At 40.9% G+C, this 16302-nt stretch overlaps 1 protein-coding gene across 1 annotated transcript; it reads left to right on the top strand.

The window, feature by feature from the left end:
- Positions 1–7470: 7470 nt before the first annotated feature.
- Positions 7471–12700, top strand: LOC144741721 (uncharacterized). The gene is given in 3 exon segments (XM_078624221.1): positions 7471–7621; positions 10798–11463; positions 11466–12700. Coding segments are annotated over 3 exon segments (2052 nt in total).
- The last annotated feature ends 3602 nt before the right edge of the window (positions 12701–16302 follow it).

Here is a 16302-nt window from a genome sequence, read left to right on the forward strand (position 1 = left end):
CGCTTCCTTTCTCTTCATTTTAGACTGAAAAATAGGCCTCCCTCTCTGTTTCCCTGCCAACTGATGTTTGTGTATGTGTGAGGCAGTTGGCTGCCAGCAGGAGAGAGATGATTGGCAGGTCATGCATCTGAAGTGGGTCACCAGGGAGATCAGGAGCTAAAGCTTTTATTTTCTGCTGCCTTTCATTTTTCTCCTCCATTTCCCTGTTTTGTCTCAGTGCATGTGACTTCATCCCTCCTTTGTTGGTCCTAATTTCGGCAAACTCAGGGCCTGTTCAGCCTGACATCATCAGGTGCCTATCACGAGTAGAAAGCATCAGGTCAGGGGTTGTCAAAGTGGGGACCCCCGTGGGTAAGCAAGAAGGTTTCATTCCTTCTGGTTTGATTTTTTTCTTTATGGAGTTTGCATGCTCTCCCCATGTCTGGGTTGTTTCTTTCTGGGTACTCCGGCTTCCTCCCACATGTCTGGTTAATTAGTTACTCTAAATTGCCCATTGTTGTGCATCTCTGCCTCATTCTCTAAACCGCAACCATTAGCAGGAGCACGCAGAAGATAGTGAATGAACAATCACAGATAATCCCATCAGGCTTGCAGAGATGTTTGTTTGCTTGGTCTAAACTGATGTGGGTTGTCCATGTATCGCTTAGGATGCATGTTCTTGCCACGTTCTGTTTTCATCTTTTGCTTCACTGATCAGGTTCTTTCCTCTCAGTCTACCTCTTTTCCGAATCACTTGTCACCAGCTTCGATGTTCCTTTATCACCATTCCAAGGGTACCTCTTGATAATGTGATCTCTGTTATCTCAGTGTTTTTCATTCAGTGTCAAACTGTGGAATCCCATAAAAGAAGTAGAGTACAAGAGGCTTTTCCCTGTTGGAGTTTTCCCCGGCTTTAAGCAGCTACAGTCCTTTGCAGGTCTGGTAAAAAAAAAAAAAAAAGAAAAGAAAAAATAAAAAGAATGGAACAATTGATGCTGTGAGATTACTCAGGGTTTAGCCCCATTCATTCAAATCCCCAGAGCATTTCTCACCTTCAGAGCAATGACTCTTCAATAGACCCAAACACTCCCCCACGATATGAGACTTACTTTTCAAATACAGCCAGATTTCCTTTGGCTGAACTGCCACCATAAATATCTATCTCAAACAGTCAGGCCATAACAACACTGTGTTTCAATACTCTCACTGCAGAACTTGTTATTGAGAAAATTAGGACTTTGGTTGACCAAAATACATTACTCCGACTGAGCGCAACCTGGTAGTTTAAAGTTCAACACAATACAATACACCTCCTTAAACATCTACTAAATTCCTCCTGAGAACAGCAGTTACTCATGCTTTAGTAAAAGTAAACATCACAGGACTGGAGCTGACAATTTACAAAAGAGAGACAGACTGCAAAAGAAATAGCTTCTTGGTCTGCAAAAGTGTAATTCTATGTAATGGCGAGCACAGAACCATTGTTTGTAAAAGAACTTCAGTGCAGTATATCTGAGACTGTCCCCAAACAAAGAACAACCGAACTGATGATGCTGCAGCAGCGGATCTATGACCTCACACTGATAGGGAGGGTCACCTTAGGACATGGACCTCTAGGTCAAAAACAGACTAGTTGGTCATTTGAGTTGGACATGTGGGGTATAGGAGGGGTTGATACTCACACACCTTACTTTACTTACACACCTTACTTTAGGCCTTACGAAACATTTCATAAACTATTGATCTGTTCAGGTCTGCTTTAAGGTCAAAGTAACAACTATTTTCATGGGAGCAGCATGGCTTCAGTCAAAATACCAAACCTGCGTCTAATCTGACCTTTCCTGTCATTAGAATTACAGAGAGTTGACTGGAGGAAAAAAGGAGAAAACAGTGCTTACTCCAGGCTGGACGGTACACAATAAAAGTATTCACACCAGTTATGAGCAGCGCAGCAAACGAGAAGCTTAAGGAGAAGAGAAAGAGGAGAATAAGAGAGGGAGAGAAAAGAATCTGAGAGTCTGGGCACGACATAGATCGGATGTACTGAGAGTTATATTACTGGGTGTGAAGTTTTCCTTAGCTGTTCGTGCCCTCAAACACTCAATCGTCCCCAGTTATCAGTGCCAATGCTCACATCTCTGTCCTATTTTCAGATAAAGAATAAATGCATAGTGCTCTTGAACGGTGAAAACACATTATCCTTTGCAAGATTTTGTTACTCTTGCCCTTCATAGATAGACGTGTCTGTCTGCAAACTCTCAGCTATCAGCACTGAACTCTCTTGGCAGGTCGGTTTGAATGTTCACAGGGTTTCAGTCTCCCTCTCACCTTTCCTCATCCTCATTATAAATATTTCCCTTGCATTGACACTTACATTTCATAAATTAAAATTTGGGTGTTGGGGTCTTTTTCAGTATGTTATAACTTGTAAGATGAAATTCATTTTGACTCAGATTCTGCCAAAATCCTTTTTTACAATTAACATGTGCTTCTGTGTGCAAATGAATGTGCAAGATGATTCAATGTCTTCCTTCGAATGAAGTCATCAAGAACGAGAAGCCTATATCTGACCTCCAGCCTGTTATTTTCACATGCATTTAGCATACTTTCCTCTACCTACAGCGTCTATTTCCTTTTAGATTTACTCCTTCCTTCTTTAAACACTCAATCAACCTAAACTTACCCTGTTTCAGCCTTCAGGGATGTTAGAAAAACACAGCCTTGCTCCACAGGTACCATTTCCTGAATGGATGAGTCTCTCCTCCATTCCCTCCTCTCCTGTGTTTCATTAGGTATGTGCTTTTCTCTCCAGAGCCCCTTTTCTCCTTTTCTTCATGTCATTTTTCTATTTTCCTTGGTCTTAAATGCATTAGGACAGAGATGTATTAGTAAACGAGTCATGAACTGTTTTCCCATGTTTCTAGACAACAAGAAAGACAGATGGCAAGACTTTGTACTAGACAATGGCTGTCCATCAACAGGCTTTAACCTTGTTATTGGCTGATCACAACTCATTGTTTCCCTTAATGATCCTGTACTGTGACTAGTCAATACTGGAATCAAGTTGTTTGAATGAAACTGACGATGAGAGGGAACCAACAGGAAGTTACCGCACAGCAGCAGTTTGTAGGCGTTGTCTGACACAATAAAACTTTATTTCAATTCATTTCTTTGATTTGATGCTGACTTTTCAGTGAGAGGGCTTTGAGCCAGCCATTTATACTAAATAGATGAATAGATTAATTAATATTAGAATTAATTAGATCGGGATGAATATGTTAAGACAATAACCCTTCACAATAACATGGTAAAATGTAGTTTTATAACAAATGCCCTGTTGCTGTTTTGCACAGAAAAATATTCATCAGTAGGATAGTAGAAATAGTCAATAGCTCTGAATATCACCTTCAGCAAATCTAGTGTTTGCAACTGATTCATTGGATTTATATGCTGTTTGAATGTTGTGCCTTCTCTTCTACCTGAAGCACAATTTTTTTAGATGTTACGTTTCATGTACATTCTCTGTGAGGCCACACTGGTTTTCCCAGTGCTAATGTAGTATTGCCTAACACAGGGTGCTGAGTCATGAAACGACACAAAATGATTATAATCCTGGAAATGATCACAGACCATGATAAATAATCCTCTCTCACACTCAAATGGCCTGTTGCATTCCACCACGCACCCAAATATACACTATGAAAGTCCATCACCGCTATCATCTATCATCACCACCATCCACCATCATCAAATGTTAGGCTTTTTAATCTGTTTTACTTTACTAAATGCTTTTATCTTTTCTAGTTGTTTTCATGTTCTCTAACCTCTTTTATTGGAAAGCAATGTGTGGTGTTTTTTAATTTCATTTTTTCCCCATTTTTCTTTATCATTATTATTATTATAAAACAAAAGCTCTAGATTGTGATTCTTTCATTAGTATTTTGAGTGTTCAGTTAAGGTTTGCAGCCGGTGAACATCTTTTCTTTGGAATTTTAAAACTGAAGTCCACATGTCTGGATACCAGATTGATATTAATAACCCAGATATTTTAAATGCACCTCATCTAGTGCTCCTAATTCATTTGTACTGTAAAAGAGCGTCTCATATTTCTGTACAATCAGCGAGAACTTTAACATGAAATGACTGGAGTTGAATAACATCTGATGGTTCATGGTTGGCTTGGATATGGTCATGCTTAAAACGAAGGTTTACCAGAATTGAATGAATCAGCTAAAATGGTGTTCTACACAGAACCTGTGGTTGTAACCAAACTATGCTTGTGGACCTTGGTTGTTGTTATTTTTTCTTTTTCTTTCAATTTTTTTGTAAAACACCAAAATTGGCACTATACACCACGTAACATGCAAGTGATGACCTCTCCACTCAAGGAGCTGCTCGAATGTTCACCACAAAAACAAGCGCCTCTTTCCCTCCCATGACATTGAATCCTTACACTGGGTGTACCTATAACCTCTCTGTGGCATGTGGTTTAGGAACTGCCCGATAGTCTGCGTCCACACATCTTAAGGAGAAATGAGGCTGAGTACCTTCAGCCTCACTTCCCTGGTGCTGCTGATTTCACTAGCGGGTAGAGGACCGTTTGGCCCGTGCTCAGCCGTGGTGTCTGTCTCCTCTTCCTCTCTGAGCAGGTCACTTGAGATGGTGCTGAGTATTTGTCTGGAGACATAGGAGTCTGCTTTAGCTGCCTGAAGCTGAGGGCAATTTGCATTTTGATACAGCATCCAACACATGTTAACAGCATGTTTGGGTTTAGGTTGTTTTTCTGTGACTCAGATTACCAGGTGGTTTGGAGTCTGATCTGCGTGGGGAAGTGGACTTGCTATGATCGTTACATGTGCTTGCCAACGTGTCTGCGTGTTTGATTTAGTAGAATTATGACAGCTTTGAGTAAGCTGACAGGGGAAAACTTTCCTTTAGAATGTCATGATGGTGGTGACCCTTTAAACCCAAGCACTGAACTCTCCCTTATTTCTTCATACACACAAACTCTTCTACTGTCTCTTTTTCTGTGTGTATTTTTGGTGTGTGATGATTTTTGATTCTTTTTTCCAGGCTAAATCTGTTTTATATAAAGTGTCACTCAGCCTGCCAGATGAGACTTTTTTGCCTGTAAATCTGGATGCCGTTCATGTTTAATAACTCTGGGAGAGACTTTAATTCACCATTAGCTCTGCTCTCCTTACAAAACCCTGGGTTCTGTTATGACTTGCTTTGTGTGGACTGCTCTTACATAAAGATTTTTTTTTTATAAAAAAAGAGGTGGAACATTGACAAAAAAAGTACTTTCAAAGACACTCGACGAAGGTGGATTGTGTTCTCATGCATACTGAGCATGTGTGCTTTGTTATGTGGGTGTTCTTCGGTGTGAGATCATGCATGCCGTCCAGCAGTGGCTCGTGGTGGCCAGCCAAAGAGGATTGTGTGACATTTTCTAACAATGTCTGCAGAGCTTTTTCAATGAAAACAGTTCATAAACAAAGGTCTACGTCTGATACGTTTTAGTTTGTGCCGAAGTGGGGTTTTTTTAGAGGGTTAGAATCCTGCAGAATCATGGGCGCTCAGAGTCGGCTGTTGAATTACATCTGCACCAAAACCCACAGACCCCATACCAGACGAGCTCTCCTGCCAGCCAGCCAGTGAGTCAGCCAACGACCAAACGCTGCCCCATGAACGCCGCTTTATCAGCTTCTCCTGTTTAATTCTGTCTGTTTTCTTCTTTTGGGTTTTGTTCTAAAGTAGTGTGAAGATTTTAGATTGGATTCTGGTTGGCAAAAACAAACCAAACACACACACACACTTAAGAATGATTACAAAAGCTAGATCAGAAACCTAGACAAACATTTTGCTGATTGGCTGCAAAACAAGAATTTGGCTGCTTCGCTATGTGGTTGCTTAACAATCACAGACATTGATGGTAAGCTGTAAAACAGACCTGATCTCAGCACAGATGGTGGCAATGAATGCACCTTTCTTTTCTTTTTATTTTTTTATAAACTTTCATTTCAACTGAAATCTCCGGTGATCTTCTCCCTCTTGCTGCTTCCAATCAGAGGCAATTTGTCTACCTTTCATTTCATTTCCATATCAAAGCATGTCAGATGATGTTTATTTAAACTTCTTTTAGCTTGCAGAAGAGCAGCAAATTTGACACATAACAAAATGTTTTCAGAATGATGTAGAAGTGAAGATCACACTATTTGCAGGACCAAGCATGTTTTCATAATAATAATCAATCAATCTCATATAATGTTTTTCTAGACACTCAAATATGCTTTATATCAGCTACATTATTCATTCGCTCCTTTCATAGCCTGATGGCGGTAAGCTACATTTGTAGCCGCAACTGACCTGGGGCAAACTGACCACCACTTACTGAGATAGAGCGGGGTTCGAACCACCAACCTACCGGTTATTGTACGACCCATTCAACCTCCTAATGCCGTCCCGTTTTTTTGCAAAAGTCTTATTACTTGCATCCTAATATACAGAATACAATTTTTCACAAGTACAAACCTTTATCTCTGGTTCGTACACGATTTCAGGCTCACTATGAGCGTGACATTTCTGGGTTTCAGAAGGTAGCAGCACACATTATCAGTCCAAAGTGCTGATGAAAACAGCATGCCGGAATGTCGAGGTGAAAATTGATGCCATTTTCACACATCGTTTCACAAGTTAAAGTCAGTCCTGGACACCTACAGCGGCCCACTCATGATACACAAACACACTAACCATCCTCTGGTGGTTTGGACCTGACCACAATTGGGAAAATATTTAGCAGGAGAATGATGTGGTCACTTCTTCCTCAAGTAAATTAAAGTCAATAGATCAGCAGAGCCACCTATGCCAAGACTAACCCCACCAAGTACTCAGCACATGCATATCTATGCAGCTGCACATGGCATACATATGATTACAAATTATGGTTATACATGCTTGTGCCTCCGGTTTCTACATGTTAAACCTCAGGGAACCGTTGTGCTTATGCTTCATAAGTTCTGTGTGCATAGCTGGATGTAATGAATGCTTCATTGGATGTCAGACACACTTTCATGTTATCATGCAGGAAACATGCTACTTTGGCTTCCACCTATTTCGCTGGCCATACTGTCTCTGGCTGACTTTCATATGTAGAGTCACATCTGCTCCACAGAGGAGGAGATGCATTATCCGGGCAGTTCAGCCGGCTTGTTTGTCAAGTAATTGAACGACCCTAGCAAGTAAGCAGTGAGCGTTCCGTGAAATAGTCTTTAATATAACCAATTGTCCATTAGTGTATGTGTTTCTTAACATTATCATGATGAGTGTTAGTGCACCATCTCATACTACAGTCTGGTCATCACTGACTTCACAAAGCAAAATATGAACACACTGCTGGTTCTGCTCTGATTCTTTTCATAACCAGTTTCCCCTCTTCTGCTGCCACCAGTTCTTTGCGTGTGACATCTGATGCCTGGGATACTGGTGACCATGGTGCTGGGCCTGGTGTGTGTGCTGCTGATGTTGGGGGGGCGTGTTCTTGCTGGAGGCTATCCCCCCATACCTCACATGAAGTACATGCAACCCATGATGAAAGGGCCGATTGGACCACCATTCAGAGAGGGCAAGGGACATTATGTCGGTGAGTACAACATATGTATGTATGTATGTATACTCACTTGTATGCGTAATGCGTAATAATGCTGTAAAGCATCCTTCCAGGCAATAGGTCCATTTCCTCACAAAAAGATTTTGATTCACAGATACACATTCACAATGATTTAATGATGTTTGCACTCACTGTTTCAACTAATTAGTTCCAGTTAATTAGTAAATAATGGGAACATATTGTGAATAAATAGAACTTGCCCTCAGTTAAAGATAATCATGATAAGGAGGCTGCCTTAGAGCCCAGGGTGGACTAAACCCACAGATGATTTTTGAACAGGCAGAGAGCGTGTGTCTTTTTGCCTTACAGGTCCAGAACTATTTGGCTGCTTCTCAGTTGGGGCCTAATGGAGGTCTGATTGTCTTCTGTTTATAGAGCTCTACAGAGCTAGTTGTTCCTCCCACCATCTGGATGCTGTTACCCCACTGTTTCTCACTTATTCCTCAGTTGTGATGAAGGAAAAAGTGTGAAAGGAAAAAAAAAAAAGATGAAATACTGGCTTATGCACAAGGAGGGTGTTTGCACTCAAATTTGCCAAATTTGAACCAAGCAGCAAATTGAAAATGAACTTCTGGATGATGTGGAATGTGTTTTGTTATCAGATATTCTTTTTCAAAAACAGATTTCAGCATATGTGCATGGTTAAAATGTAACGTTGAAATCCTTGACTAAAATATAGAGATAAATAAAGGCTATCTTAAGTTACTAGTGGTTCAGTTACATCTGGGAAAGGTGTGCCCGAAAGATTCTGATTCTGATGTGATGGAGTACCCGTGTTCTTGTCTCGCCTGTACTTCACATATAGTTATTTTGCTGCCCCTCAGTGGTGAAATGCATGCATTGCACCAAATATGTTGTCAAAACTGATATGTATTTCTTTGTATTTCAGCCAAGGAAATCATCTGATTGCATGCATAGAATTCAGTTAATCAGATGAGATTCGCAGATTTAGATCAACCACATATATGTCTAGTTATTGTATAGTACACCATCTCCTGATTTCTATACATTATTATATTGGCCATTTGTTTGGATGTTAACCAGAACACTTTTTCAAGAAACTGTACAGAAAACCTGCACAGTATGTTAAATACAAATCCAAGGTCAAGTACAATACATAAATAACGTATTCATTTCTCATGCCAACCTCATTTCTTTTTTTCAAATAAGTCCATAAAATGTATGTTTGTGTAAGTCTGTCTGGATGGTCTTTAGGTCACTTGTGGCCCTCAACATGTTATATTTGCTGTACCAGCACTCCAAATGCCAAATACATGTAAATAAAAAATTGAATCAACATACGATATACTGGATTTGTGAACATGTGATCATCCCCTTCAGGATTTACAAATTGTCAAGAGTCAAACCAGCAGCATATGGGAATCATACAATACTAACATGTTTATCATAATTAAATGCCACTATTCACATGAAAAATGTGTTTTGCTGATCTCATCTATGTAGCTTTTCATTAAATTATTTTCATACGGTCTTCAAAAAAAACGGCAGCATGCAGTGGCAACTGCCAGCAGGAGGCACAGTGGCCAGTCTCACAAGTGTAAAGGGCTCATTCCTGGCTTAAAATAGATGGTGAAAAGAAGAGGGAGGTGGGGTCTGGTTTTCATATTAATAACTGGAGAGGGCTCTCCCGACTCTCACGATGAATATCACAGTACAAACGCACAGATATGTGAAATTCATTGCATAAGCTGCAGCTGAAGTGTTTTTTTTTTTTACACAACTGATTTTTTGAACTTGTCCAAACAGACACTAGAGACCTTAAAATATGGGCACTTCACATACATGCTATACTATAAAAGTAATACACTTACAACATGCTGCATACCACGTCAAGTCCAGAGAGAAAGCTAAATCAAGCAAGTGGCAATTTAAACTCAAGCTTGTTTTTGTCTTACTTTGTGTGTGTTCTCAAGCCCTTTGGACAATTTATACAATCACCAACATCACAGTTTAAGTACATAGTCAAGCCCAGTAAGGAAACCTTTGTCAAGTTGTGCTGTTCCAAACTCAGGAACATACCGTGTTGCAATGTGGGAAATGTAGTATTACCATATTTGAGATTCAGATTGCCATATTTTGAGGGAAATTATCGTACAGTCGTAACCGAATAGACTGAGCATATATGTCTATGCATCTAAGTCTTCTAAGTTGGAGCAGGACTTCCTGTGGACCAATACTTCAAAGCTTGCTTTGAAGCCCAAAAAGGCATGACGTATGAAGCAGTAACTGTTTCCGTCACCTGAGTAACTGGTACAACCATCTTTTTGGCGGATTATGTCATGCATACAGCCAAATTATCGTTGAAATATGATAATGATTGCACACCTGACAAAGCTGGAAACATACGAATTGTTGATGTGACTAATAACTGTACCATGTATCTACCACACACATTCAAGAATATTCCTCTGTTTTAAGAGATAGAGTTGTTGATGACTGACATTAGTTTCAAAGTTGATGTTTGGACTTTTAATTTGATGTAGTCTTTGATATTGTCTGTTCATATTGTTTATTATTGCTTTTATTGGACCTTTATTATTGCTATTATAAACTTTTGATGTTTACTTTGTATTTCTTGAGTCTTGTCATATTTGTTCACAACTGCTGACATCAATATAAATAAATACACACACACATATATGGTCATTCATTCTGGTGCTGGGGCTGATCCTAGCTGTTGCCAGCTCACATGAAGGACAGATAACATTCATGCACACATTCATACCAACGGGCAATTTAGACTGACCAATTAACCTCAGCATGCCTTTGGAGGAGGGAGAAAGCCAGAGAACAGAACCCACATGGGGAGAGCATAAACTCCGCATAGAAAGAGCCAAGGCCAGGAATATATACTGTATATATAAAAAAATTGAGGAGTAAACAAGTAATACATTTACTGAGTATTGTCACTCATTACTTGTCTATGGAGTTAATGAATTGCTGATAGAAATATGGTCAGACCAATTCAGTTGATTATGAAAATCTGAAGTAAAGTGAGGAACTGGATCCCAAGGCTTTTAATCTAACTGACCTGCGATACAGCTTTTTTTTTTTTTGCAAATATATAACACAGAACTTTGTTTCTTTTTCATTTAATCATAAAGCTAACAGCATCTCCTCCTTCCTAGACATGCCACCCATGATGGAGGTGAAGGGAGAACCAGGGCCTCAAGGAAAACCTGGACCAAGAGGCCCTCCTGGGCCACCAGGACTTCCAGGAAAACCTGGAGTGGGGAAGCAAGGCCTCAATGGCCAACCAGGCCCCCAAGGCCCTCCTGGCTTTCCAGGCATTGGCAAGCCTGGACTTGCCGGTCTCCCAGGAAAGCCTGGGCCAAAGGGAATGCCAGGGTTAAATGGTGAGGTTGGTCCTCGAGGTGAACCAGGTTCAAGAGGTCTTCCTGGGCAGCCTGGCCTCCCTGGCCCAGCTGGGCTGTCTCTTAATGGAAAACCTGGGCTCCCAGGCATCAGAGGTCCACCTGGGTCTAGGGGAGAACCTGGAATAAAAGGCATACCTGGTAATCCAGGTGAACGTGGCCTTAAGGGTGAAAATGGGAATGGGAAGCCAGGTCCTACAGGTATACGTGGCCCTCCTGGGCTGAAAGGTAGTCCAGGGCCACCTGGTCTTCCAGGTATAGGCAAACCAGGACCAAAAGGTTTGCCTGGACTGCCTGGCTCTAAGGGTGAACAGGGACTGCATGGAGAACGAGGTGAACCGGGTGAGGCTGGGGCACCAGGCATACAAGGTCTACCAGGACCAGTTGGGATAGGGAAGCCTGGGATAGATGGACTGCCAGGACCTCGGGTCTATTAGGTCCAAAAGGCGAGCCAGGGCCAAGGGGTTCACCAGGATTTCCCGGGACTCCAGGCTATGGCAAACCTGGTCTGAGTGGGCCCAAAGGAGAAAAGGGCCATGTTGGGTTACCTGGTCTTCCAGGGGACAAAGGAGAGCAAGGAATGGTGGGCCCAATCGGAGAGCCAGGCCTTGACGGACAACCAGGACCATCTGGACTCCAAGGCCCAATGGGACTCCCAGGAAAACATGGTATGCCAGGACAGAAGGGGGAGCTGGGGCCCCAGGGCCCTCCAGGGCTGCCTGGTCTCAGGGGTGATCAAGGCCCCAGTGGAGCCCCTGGAAAACCCGGTATTGGTGGGGAAAAGGGCATCCCTGGGCCAAATGGTCCTATTGGAAAACCTGGACCCAAAGGTGAAGCAGGGCATATTGGTCTTCCTGGTAATCCTGGGCTGACAGGTTCTCCAGGGCCTAAAGGTGAGACAGGGTTTATGGGTCCACCAGGGCCCAGAGGTCAGTCTGGCATTCCTGGTCTTCAAGGGCCCATGGGTCCCATGGGGCCACAAGGAGCACCTGGCCCAAAGGGTGAAACTGGACTTCCAGGGCCTCCAGGGATGGGTAAGTTGGGAGAGAAGGGAACCATGGGTCCCCAAGGTCCACCAGGGAAACCAGGTCCTACCGGCCTTAATGGTAACCCTGGCCCTCCTGGGCCTCCGGGGCCCCCAGGTCCACCAGGAAATGGACAGACAGTTGTCGCAGGTCCAACAGATTCAGAATTGGAAGGGGATGAAGTACCAGGGGACAGAAAGGGACCAGCATACAGCCAAGTTCCACTCTCTGCTTCTATAGCACCAGCCTTCACAGCCATCCTTACCAAGCCTTTCCCTCCCTCTGGAATGCCAATCAAATTTGACCGAACCTTGTACAATGGGCAAAATGCCTACAGCCCCTCTACTGGAATGTTCACTGCTCCATTATCTGGTGTCTACTATTTTGCGTACCACATGCATGTAAAGGGAACCAGCTTGTGGGTGGCACTGTACAAGAACAATGTACCAGCCACTTACACATATGATGAATACAAGAAAGGTTACATGGACCAGGCATCCGGTAGCGCTGTCCTAGAGCTGAAGGAAGGTGACCAGGTATGGGTTCAGATGCCCTCAGATCAGGCAAATGGCCTGTATTCCACAGAGTACATCCACTCCTCCTTCTCAGGATTTTTGCTCTGTCCAACATAACCCGATCCACTTCATTCAAACATGTTCCTGTATTGGCACCTCAAACCAGCCCCTCCAAACCTAAAAATACATGCAGGCATAACAGAAACCCCAGATACATCGATTTTAATATTGTTTCCATCTGTCTGACCCTCAACAGCATCAGTGGAGAAAAAATATTTAGTGAGAAAATAAAGGTTTAAAAAAAGCAGGGGGAATAATTTCAAACTGTGTTCTTTGTTAAACTTGTCCTTCAAACTGTTTTGGGTTGTTTTATGTTGTTGTTTTTATTAGCTTGTATTATTTTCATATCATAATAGTTTTGTTGTTATTATTTGGTCCTTTTTTATCATTTGTGATTACTTGGATCCAGAAGATTCAGTACCTTATTTTATGTGCAAGTGACAGACCTTCTCACCTTCCCATGTGACTGCACGTCCTGCACACATGCGTCATCATGGAGGACACTATCACCAAATCCTGAGGGGTGTGTTTCTCCTCTAGCGGCAGTCACAATCACTCTTCCTTACATATTTAATTACAATACTGATTTAGTAAGCAACACCATTGGAACAAGGTATAAATAAGTAAAGACGAACATTGAACATGCTTCATTGAAATTAATAATGGGATTAAAACTGTTTTAGATATTGTCTGATAGTAAGCTAGCATAAATGTCGGCTGGATGTTTATTTCTCTGCTTCTATCTGAACTTAGTAGCTGACCATTGACAATGATGTGTATTACTTAATTTATTTAAAAATCCAGATACAGTCTGAGAATTATTTGACCTCACAGTATTAGACGTATATTTGAATTGATCTTGTTAAACACATCAACAAAAAAGAACAATGGCTTTTTTTCTTTTTTTTTTTTTTTTTAACTTTCAGGTCCACATTAATAAAGAATGAAATGTGTGCAATGTTTACATTCCAAATATAAATCTAATGATTCCCCCCCTTTCCAATTGCACTTCAAATCCCTTTGTTGTACCTTTCACATGTTCTAACCATGACATCTCGCACTCTCATTGTATTTACTTATTATTACATCTGCGTTCCTCATCCTTTGTCAGAATGCTATCTTAATTTAAAAGCCACATGTTTAGCAGCATGTTGCACAATCTGTGAAAATCTGTGAGGGCTTTGTGAGGCAGGGAGGTAAATGGTTAGCAAGTAAACGCATGCACTTTGCTCAGTGCCAGGTTGCATGTGAACTGCATCACTTTTGAACTAAATGACTGCCAATAATTCCCAAACCACCGAGTCAAAAATAGTTATAGTTTAGCGTAACAGAACAACCCTGGCTATGAGGACAGGATGTTTCAGAACTGAATATGGTCAAGGCAGACAGCTGGAAATTTGAATCGATTTGTATTTCCTCTATGAATAAGTGAAGGGACTGACTGAGGCCCACAGGTTGTGAAATACAGGTTGTGTAACATTTAACAACCCCCTGCTAGATTTCCTGGAGACGTGGTAGACCAGGGTTGAGCGCTGTGTATTTACTTATACAGTATCTGTTGGATGAAGCATTAAAGATACTCTGCTGTGAGTGTGTTCACATGTGCTTGGATGTTCCAGTATGTGTACCCTTGTGACTGTGTCAATATGTGTGTGTGTGTGTGTAGCTGTGTCACATTGCCCCACTGGCATTCGAGTCATGAGCACTTCAGCGAGGATAATATTAAACTCTAGTAGTGTTACAAAACCTGAGCATGAGCTTACTTTTCTGTCAATGTTCAACAAGAAATCCAATTTTGTTTTTTTAAGTAACTCATACATACATACATCAAAACAATAATGGTTGATTTGTTAATTAAGCAGACCAGTTATAGAGGATGTCATTGGTGACTGTAAGGAATAGATTATGGGGGACAAAGGTTTTTGAATGCTTTCATTTCAATGTAACTTATGCTGCCAAAATACACAAAAAACATCATTACACTGAATTTCTGGACTATCTTCCAGCTTGATGTAGGGAGGTCTGTGTACACAAAGACTGTGCCAAATATTGAACTTTGCCATCAGAATGAATGTGTTCTCTTTTATTTACAATTGTTTCACTATGTTGTGTCACCACACATGACAGGAACTATTCCAATTGCTCTGGAAAGGCAATGCTAGGATTGCTAATCAGTATATGTTGAGTCCATAAAACAAAGGAGTTCATCTCACCTTTTTTGCTTGCATTTCATGAACACACCTACAACTGCTATATATTGTTATTGCAACAGGAATCAACAAGACAGTCTGAGGTTCATTATGAACTTTATGTTGCTTTTTTGTTGTTTTTGTCTATTTTTAAACATATAGTGATGTGACTTCCATGTGCTTATTACTCTCTGTCATTATGTTTTCATAGACAATGTCGCTTGCAGAGTTTGCCCTGTGTGCAAATCATTTAACAAGTGTCAGTAAGATCCACGTATCGTCTCAATCACATTGTTTCCTGTATTTTATAAAACTTTTGTTTTAAAAAAGCCTCGCTTCGGTTCTTAAGGGATAATAGTTTGTTTTAGTTTCAATAAATACAAACGGCCATTCCCATTTGCACATGAAATTAATGAAGTTGTATTTATACATTTATGATAATTTAATAGGGATGCCAAAACCGACCACCGAAGCCTAGAACTTATAAATGGTATTTAACAGCATTGATGAGTTAATAGCATTTACAACCTGTAGTTAGCATCCTAGCGTTGTTTGTGAAGGATTATTTGTGGACTTTTATTTTCTATTTGTGTATTTTACAATGTATCTGCATATAGAGTTTTTGTCATACAAAGATATTGTGTGCACTCATTGCAATAGAAATGCACTCTTTTTGATTGAAAATGTCAGCTTATACAAATCTACAGTATGTTTGTATTGATACCACATCAATAAAAACCTTCTCGTACAAGTATCTCAGGCTTCATTTTTTTATACGTTCTGTGAGTATTTTCAAGAGTTTGCTTACTGTATGAGAATGAGAAGCTTTTAATGACAGAGGCTAGTAAAAGCTTCCTTTCCTTCCTTTTCCTACAGCAGTCTTGGGCGGCAGGAGAACACAAACACATACACACACATGCACAGGGCATACAGTCAAACTGTGGAGTAGTCACATCGTTACATCATTGTATTTTGAGTCCATAGCAGTAATGTTCAAAATTGCAGGTAAAGTATTGGACACTAGAGGGGGATATACAGTTCCAATCCATACTAAAAGTCTCTTGTTACTGGTTTCTGATCCTTGTTTGATCAATGAGGTGGTCAAGAGAGCGGGAATTGGCCGATGATTCTCAGCTGAGATCACTTTTACTGTGATTCACTGTGTTTAGATGTCATCCTAAGTTACCATGTGTTTAGATGGTGTTCTAGGAGAACCCTAAAGGCAACTTAATTCCGATACAAAGGGATTCTTGTGTCTAATTCTATTACCTCTATTTATTCTGAGGCTGTCGTGTTAGTTGGGGGTATTTGGGGGTATTGACTTAGTGGACTATTAAAAATTAAGAGAAAATGTGAAAAAATATTAAAAACTATCAAAAAACCCATGAGTAATTATTTATGGGATTGATAGGACATATAATATCTGATCAGCACACCTCATATAAGACAGACATGTTTCAAAACAACCCA

The sequence above is a fragment of the Lampetra planeri genome, unplaced genomic scaffold (assembly GCF_965212315.1).
Source record: "Lampetra planeri unplaced genomic scaffold, kcLamPlan1.2.h2 scaffold_678, whole genome shotgun sequence".
NCBI lineage: Eukaryota > Metazoa > Chordata > Hyperoartia > Petromyzontiformes > Petromyzontidae > Lampetra > Lampetra planeri.